The sequence below is a fragment of the Cygnus atratus genome, chromosome 24 (assembly GCF_013377495.2).
Source record: "Cygnus atratus isolate AKBS03 ecotype Queensland, Australia chromosome 24, CAtr_DNAZoo_HiC_assembly, whole genome shotgun sequence".
In the NCBI taxonomy this organism is placed as follows: Eukaryota; Metazoa; Chordata; class Aves; order Anseriformes; family Anatidae; genus Cygnus; species Cygnus atratus.
The window spans coordinates 569,797-578,289 of NC_066385.1; the positions used below are offsets into that span (position 1 = coordinate 569,797).

An 8,493-nucleotide genomic window follows, 5' to 3' on the forward strand; every position below is an offset into this window, starting at 1 on the left:
TACATCAGCTGTTAGTCTGATTGTATTTATTACCAAAAGCCAGTAATGAAGCAGCACTGAAGTAGAACACAATAAAAATCAATATTCAAGTGTACCATGATCTGACAGACCTGGAATTCAAGTTTTACTTTTTTAATACAGGTAACTGAAGAGAGATGGTTATCCAGAGCTTAAAGGAATTAACTTGTTACTTCCATGTTGTAAATTATTTTCATGAGATGAATCAACTTATACAAGCTAGACTACTATTCAGCAACTGAAGAGCGACACAGGATTGATAATAAACACACTAGCGATTTTCAATTTGAGGAAGTTACATTCAATTAAAAGCAACCAATAATTTACAAAAAAATTACAAGCTCATGAAACATACATATTGAAAAATAGCTTCAAGCAAGCATTTTTGACAGCTCACTCGGAGAAAGCCCACTGTTGTATCTAAAAGCCTTGGTGCTTTGCAAATGAAATTACATTTCCACATAAGATCATTACTTTAATACATTGCATTTGTTATGACAAAAGCACGGTGACATAAGTTTGAACAAAGGATTGCTATGAATTTATTCCATCTTGAAAGCTACACCTGAACTAAATCACCCAAATTTGCATCAAATAGCACTGATGCAAATTAGTATAGCTTGTACAGAGGTTTTGACAGCTAGTATGGAAAAATTAAACTCCAGTGTCCCTGCACTCGCAGCACCCACAGTAGCAACCCCTTTCTTTCCTCAGTGTCTTGACAACAATCTCCTTGTTACCACGCAGACGAGCACCCTTGCTGGATTACTCCCCTTTCCACCAGAAGAATACGCTCTTGATTTTAAGACTGATGAGCTTGGAAGCCAGCCCAACATATGCAGCTACTGCTCGCATGTCACCTGGGAGCTGGTCCCATTCCCACCGCGACCCACTAAGGGCCCAAAACAGAATAATTCAGCACAGACTCTAATACCCATCAGCAACAGAGAAGGTGAATTATGGAGAATTCTGGTTTCGAAGACTGGTATAACAGATCAATACAAATCTACTTCCCACTGCATTTCCTCTCACCTCCTGTTCAGCTGAACTAAATAAGGAATTTACTCTCAAATACAAAGTGCTCATATTTTTCTTAATCCAAACCCAGTACTCCCAGGAATACCATTGCCTTAAAGAAGAAAACTGTACCCATTCAGGGAACAATGTGCAATTTAACTCACAGTCCACGAACATTAGAAGACATTTCTTAAAAGGAAGCATCTTGAATTAAAAACAAGAACCAGAAGAATGAATTCAAAAGACTTTAAAGCAGAGCAACAATCAAAACTAGAGTAATTTTTCAGCTGTCAATTTGAATGCATAATCCTTTTTATATTTTTAAGACATTTTAAAGAACAATATCTTGAAGCAGATGTTATAATAATAAAGGAGCATGATGCAAAGCAAGTTAAACAAGCACAGCTTGTTTATTTTGGGAAAATTCTAAAATGACAGTTTTGTTTTGAAGCGCCTTCTAAAAGTAAAAAAAAAAAACAAAAAACCCTTCTTTGAAAAAATTAAGGAAATTGAATCTTCTAAGACAATAAAAGAATAAAAAGACAGCCATTTTCTACAACTGACTAGCATTTCATTAAAGCCAGCCAGGAATTCAAGAGCAATACTTAGACAAGAACTATGAAGAAATCTGTGGTTGAAATCACAGCTTCTAACAAAGATTCATGTTTTATTTCATTCTTGGCTTCATTCACATAGAAAATAAAGTCTCCTGCTATTGTAGAATAGTGGCAATGGACAGTTTCAAGGATTTCAGACAAGTTAGTTCTATGCCAACGTGTAAACCTAAGCTGCTTTTTTTTTTTTTTTTAAAAGGGAAAAAACCCTCTCCTTATTGCAACCAATAAACATATATGCAAAAACTTCAATCGAAGTTGTCTAACTGAATAAGAAAATTTTCCTTCCAGGAATAACTGGAATACAAGTGCTCAGTTGTTCAGTTCTAGTGTAATTCCCATGCCCCACAAGAAGGAGACAGGGACACTGTGGTGGCAGCTTTGAAGCTCACAAACTGGGAGAGCAGACGCTGCGCTACCGGCTCCTCCGCCAGCTCAAGGTAAATGCTGGTCTTACTCTGTGCTGTTCTGCCAGGTCTCTCCTGAGAGACATCAGCGAACAAACAGGGAACAGAATGGCTCTCCTGAAGGGAACAAAAAAGTACAAATTAAAACCATGGTGTTAAGCAGCACAGTAGCAAAAAGCCACATGAGGCCTCGTTATCATTTGAAACTAACACGCTAAGAAAGAATAGAATAATTAGAGCCAGTGAAATCACAGTACTTATTGCAGTGAGATTTAAACAAAGGAGTATGTGAAAGGGAATGGCAGTACATCCTATGCCAAGAATAACATGTTTATATAAAGATGAATAGGAGAAACAAGACTACAAATTACATACACATACTAATGCTAATACCAATCCCTTAGCAAGCGCTTGATGGTCCCCTGCATCCACACACCAGAGATGCAAACTAAGGGCTTTTAGTGCAAGGTGGCTCTCGCAAACTGCTACGTGATGCACCATCGCTATTGCCAATGCTGGACGAAAGTGACAGCGCCCAGCTGAAAATTTCTTATTCAGGTTTCTTTTTAAAGATAGCACATCTGTCTTCTGCCCACTTTCACTAATCTAAGATACCCTACACATTTGTTACAGGAAACAATGTGTACATTTATTTTTTTTTTTATTTTTTTACCTCCACGTGTGGTAAAATGAATCAACCTTTTCTTTTCTATGGGTCAGTCTCTCATGCTTTCTCAAACAGGAGGGACCGTTTTTCAGACCAGCACCCAGAAGTCCACCGCCTGGTGTGCACGAAGCCCGAAGGACCTGAGCCGACTTCCTCATCTCCCTGGACTAGCACAGTAACACACTGGTCTGTTTAATCACCGAGCTGGCCTACTGCCAGCTTTCAGAGAAACACAGAATTAGGGTAATGCCTTTCCTCAGAGAGGCAAAATTATCCTAGTGTGTATTCTGATCTCTGTTTTAACACGGCACATTTAGAATTCATCAGATTTTGTGAAAACAGCCTCTCAGTGCTGTGTGCGCTCCTCTCTCCCCTAATTGCCAAACATGCAAATGTTTACCCCCACACAGAGGCTCAGCGCCTACCTCAAGCACAGAAGAAAATGTAAATCAATCTTACGTACTCAGCTGCAAGTATTATGTCTGAAGCGCCGCATCCTGGCCTGAGTCACTGCACTGTCATCTCACGCCTCCGGCTTCAGGGGAAGGACCCCGCGCACAACTGGCCTCTGAACGCTTCCCTTCACTCCTTTTGGTAACGGGCACTTCACAGATTAATTACTACACAATTTCACAGTCACGTGAGAAAATGCATCTTACTGTTTTCTGGTAAATCTGTAGTAGACTTTGATCCGGAGAGCATTTTGGTAAGGTAAGGCCTTGATATCCTCAAGATTCCTATATCCTGAGAATGTTACATGATTTAGTGAAAGATATTGACACAAAAACTAAATTAGTTCGGTACCGAGAACTTCAGAGTCCTACATCCACCCGTTGGTCATCTCAATTTCTGTATAAACGCATCACAAGCCAGAGTGAAGCAACAGGCCTGAAGCCGCAATGGACATCGAGAGGCTGCAGGCTGGCTGAGTGCACGCAGCAGCAACGCGCCTCGGCGCCGCACCAGGGGGCAAAGGACTGAAAAAGATCCCGTGAATTCCGTGAATGTGAGCGGGGAGGTCCTCCAAAAGCCCCATCTGGTGAAAAAAAAATATCCTAACCTGAACTGAACTTACTGCATATGCCAGAGAATCCCCAGTGGAGGTCACTGATAATGCCCCCGCTGGAGAAAAAGTCTTAATCACAGCTGAAGTTGTGACAGTCAGCTATGAAATAAACACATAGGAAATCAAGGTTTAGTAGTTTCAGGAGCACCTAGACTTTAAAAAAAAAATCAAAAGATAATCTGAAGGGGACTTTTAATCGTTTGGAAGCTCACTGCGTTTCTTGATTACAGACCAGTTTAGTTACAACAGAGTTGATATCCGTTCTCCAATAATCAAGGGACAAAACTCCACGGGGTTTGGAAGTGGAAGAGCAGCATGACTCTGCTTGTTTCTTCCCAGATGCTAGTTACATGAAACCATAATAATTGCCACCGAGTAGCTTTATGCATCGAAGCTCCTTAGTTTGGAAGGAAAGCACATTCCTTCCTACATAGTATCTGGCAACCCAAGCTCCAGAAGGAGGAACTTGCAGATGATCAGTAATGCTTGCTGCTTTACAACTTTAAGTCTGCAACCTACTTTTGATGCATTTTAGCCACCATGCTACTATAAAGAAAAAACGCATTCAAAGTGAGATTGTTAAGTATTTTAGCAAGTCAGCTCAGCTTCACGTACAAATATTTTTCAGGCTAAATCTGAATGTCGCATGCAACCAGTCGGTACATTTACAGGATGAGCTGAGCAGTCAGAAAGATGATGGACTGACTTACTGCAAGCAAAATGCTTCGTTTTTTCCTTAATGCGAATAAAAGAATCAGAAACAGTGCCAGCTACTTACAAGGCTAATACAAGTACTAATCCAAGTGACACTGGACAGGGAAGGTCCTTGAGCCACCTGGCAGCCATCGTTTGGATGCACATAAGCAGGTGATTAGCTTGAAACCAGCATTTAACAAGTGTGGCTAAAATACAGATGCGCTCATTATGATGAGCCTGCTCATGTTAGCACGCATGCACGTACACACAAACACCACGTAGCACAAAGAGCCTTACTGCTCTGTACGGCCGTTTTTCCTCATCTGATCAAGATGACGAACGATACAAAAATAACAGCATGGTTGTAATCTCAAGCACCAACTAGAATGAAGCAACACCTAACTTTCATTTGGACAACTCCGATCCCAACATCAGTCCAGGAATACTGGCAGAAAACTCGACAGCAGCCTTCCTGCAGGTCTCACTGCACGGCCCCTGCTGCCGAGGGGCTCCCAGCACCGGGGCTGGGCACCTCCCACCGCCTGCGGCCCCGGCCCAGAGCGTGGCTGTGACACCAGCACTGAGCCCCGGTCTGCAGCACACTGGTCTTGTTCTGCTTCACGAGGAAGAACAGAGTGAGAGGGAAGGAAGAACTTCATCAACAAAATGGTCCTTCATTTGTGATGTGCAGTTAACAGATGGTGTTCAATTTAGCATTCATATCTTTCAAGTGTCTTATCAAACAAGACTAAACAGCATCTTGAAATTTCCATTTTAAATTTTCTATGAGATTGCTAGAAGTATCACAGACAGATTTTACTGCTGTCAACTAAAGCTGTTGCTGCCTTCAACGAAGGATGCTCAAAATAAAGCACACGTCCAGGCTCCTGACATGCTGTCAGAGGCCACTGGGACACCTGCACCAGATTTCACCGAGAAGATGGAGCCAGCTCTCAAACACTGAGGTTGCAGTTCTAAGATGTAGATGTAGGCGCTGAGCATCAAGGCCTCACACTCTCCCCAAGATCAAGGGACGAGGCAACAAATTCCTCCCTGCCAGGCGGGCGGCAGCAGGACGTGGCACGGGCCCAATGCAGAGGTCACCCAGAAGCAGCGCGCTGCCTGCCAGAGGCTCTCCCTGCCTTGCAGCGCATTCGAAAGACAGCATTTGGGGCTGGAGAGTAACATGGAACACGGGACCTTAAGAAGTCTGGCAACTAGGGTCTCTGAGAATTTAGCCATCCCACAAGCACCACACACCACCACCTCCACAGCCCTTTAGCCATCGGTGCCCGTGGAGCCGCCTCCACCGTCCGGGTCAGCCAGCTTGGACCACCCCGGGCCGCTGTGGATAGAAGGGAAGCCAAAGCCAGAGATGTGGTGCTTCTCTGAGAACGCCTTGCCAACAGCTCTCATCACACATGCCCTAATTGGACTACTTCCACCGAGTGCTACTGTGGCAATTGAAAAAAAAAAAAAAGGCAACAAGAAAAATAGTCTGCTTTAAAATACCGCATTTAAGGACACTGAGTCTAACACCGAAAATGACTGCCAAAATCATCTGATGCGGTAAATAAGCTTGCAATATGTTCTAGTATGGAAAAACTGCTGGATCTGAAGCATGAATTTGATCTGTTCCAAAAGTTACATAAAATCAGCATAAAAATGCTACTTCTCTTTATACAACTCAACCCAGTGTTTAGTTCACAAGCCCAGAATGACTATGCTTAGTAACACCGGTCTTTGCAAGACACCGGCAGTAGTTTCCTTCTGCTGAGAAAACCACTTCTACCTTTTAACCAGTTTGTAATCCCCAGGAGAATTCTGCTCTCACCTTCCACCAGCAACACCAGCACGCAACAGCTCCACCTGCACCCGATTCAGAGCCTGGTGATACCTCACCGAAAGCCTGCCCAAAAACCCAGCTACACCAAATCACATCATTGAACCAGCTGGAGAGCCTTCGAAAGCTAACGGACTTCCTTCCACAGAAAGAACACACACTACTCGCTACGTAGTGTTTATTCACATGCCCGGTACCTTCGTTCTTCACCATGGCTTTAGCCAGCGTGCTGGAATCAGCCATCAGTGCTGCCGGTTTGCTGGAGCCCAGCACCACCGTCCAGCGGGCACCGTGCTCATCACCTTCTATCCCTTTGCTCCACAAACGACTTAAGGAACAGAACCGCACTGCTGTTTAGTGCCTCACGTTTACGACTCTTAAGGAGCATCATCTGGCTCTGGCAATTTTCTGCTCTTCATTGCGTGCATTTATTTCAAATCTTTTCTGCCAGTTTTAACTTGAAAGTTTGAGACATCTCTCTGTTACGGAAAGTCCCAGTACGGGAATATCCCATTTCCCTCCAGAGTAAACACACGAGAATTTCATTTGATATTCTTAATATGGTTTCATCTTCCATTAAGTTTAAAAAAAAAAAAAAAAAGATTTATTATTGTCTTGTCTTTAACAATTTGTTCCTTAATTTATTTATTCTTTTATTTAAATTTAACTTGCAGCAGTTTGTTCTTTTCTAGTTTCTTCATTCAGACAGGATTTCCAATTTTTGAAGACATACATCTCTCAAAGCCTAGCAGCCTTCTGTAGGTGCTTTTAGGTGTTGCAGGTTTCATTTTTTTAAACAGGCGATACACATCAGGACTAAGTGCTCAATCTCCGTAGCAAAGATAACTTTTAATTAGCGGTCAAAGGAGGAAACTCTGATTTAAGATACGTGTTACCCAGAGTCAAAGAGCAACCCGGGTGTTATGAAAGAAGTACAGAACAGGTGTTACACAGAGAGGCTGTAAAAGAAGTGTTTCAGGTTTCAGTCACTGAAATGCTGCTATCAGTTGGGATTCAGACAAGAACAGTTTTAAGACAGCTTCCGCAGAACGCATCGAGCTCACACCTGGATTGTGAGCAGGAAAGCAGCAGGTCTGCAGCTCGTTACGCTGTGAATCATTAACGCGTGTGATCGCAGGCACTGGTTAGCGCTCAGCACTAACCTGACGTCTGACAGACGCGTTGATAAACGGGGCTTTAGCACCGCGATCTGATGTCACTCATTAACTGAAGCGCACTCAGAATTAACCCAAACCCGCGGGGAACGCAAGCACGCGGACCAGGAGCTCCTCCTCGCCCCCCGCTACCGCCGGGCCCCCCCCGCTTCCAGCCGGGCCGAGGGCGCTCGGGGGCCGCGGCCCCGTGCCGCCTAGCTCCGGGAGGCGCCGCGACCCCGGCCTCGGCCGCGCCCCGCGCCCACGGGGGCGGCACCGGGCGGGACGCGGCGGGCCCCGGGGCGGGTTCCGAGGGGCAGCGGGACCCCCCCCCGGCCCCGCCCAACCGCCGCGCTCGCCCCGGGGCCCCCCGGCCCGCCCCGGGCCCGGCCCCAGCTCCGGGCAGCGCCGCCGGAGGGAGCCGCCCCCCGCCGTCGGGGAGCGCGGCCGGGCCGGGCCGCGGGGCAGGGCCGCGGAGGCGGGCACGGCCCCGCCGCTGCCGGGCCCCGCGCGCTCCCCTGGGCCTGCCCGCGGCCTGCGGCGCGGCTCACCTGGGCGCACGGTCTTGAGGCGCACGGGCTCCCTGAAGTGCCGGATGACGGCCAGCGCGTCGCGGTGCGTGAGGCCGCTGACGGGGGTGCCGTTCACCTCCAGCAGCACGTCGCCCGGCGCCGGCGCCTTGCCCGAGAGCAGCGCGGGGCCCGGCGCGCCCTCGCCGCCCGGCGGCAGGCGCCCCGCCAGGTACGGGAACTCGCCGCGCTCGGCGCCGCCGCGCAGCAGCTCGGGGTCGGGGCCCGCCGCGCCGCCCCAGGACACGACGCACTCCTGCACCTTGCTCAGCCAGTGCCGCTTCTTCCGCAGCGTCTTGGACATGCCGCACCTCGGCCGCCGCCCGCTCCGGCCGCGGCTGCCGCCCGACTGCCGCCCGGCCCCGCCCCTCCCGAGGCCCCGCCCCCTTCCCGGCCGAGCGGACCCCGCCCGCTGTACTCGAGGGGCGGGGCCTGCGCGTCA

General features: G+C 47.3%; 1 protein-coding gene across 3 annotated transcripts in view; it reads right to left on the reverse strand.

The window, feature by feature from the left end:
- MAGI3 (membrane associated guanylate kinase, WW and PDZ domain containing 3) overlaps window positions 1-8,415 on the reverse strand; it is a 73,998-nt gene extending 65,583 nt beyond the window's left edge. For 2 of the 3 annotated variants that reach the window (XM_035561578.2, XM_035561579.2), the window contains exon 1: window positions 8,034-8,410. In XM_035561578.2, the coding sequence (XP_035417471.1) occupies window positions 8,034-8,355 (322 nt within the window). In that variant the 5' untranslated portion in view covers window positions 8,356-8,410. Of the gene's footprint in view, window positions 1-8,033 lie in introns of all 3 variants that reach the window. The other variant, XM_050715310.1, reaches the window with a different exon arrangement.
- Window positions 8,416-8,493: the final 78 nt, after the last annotated feature.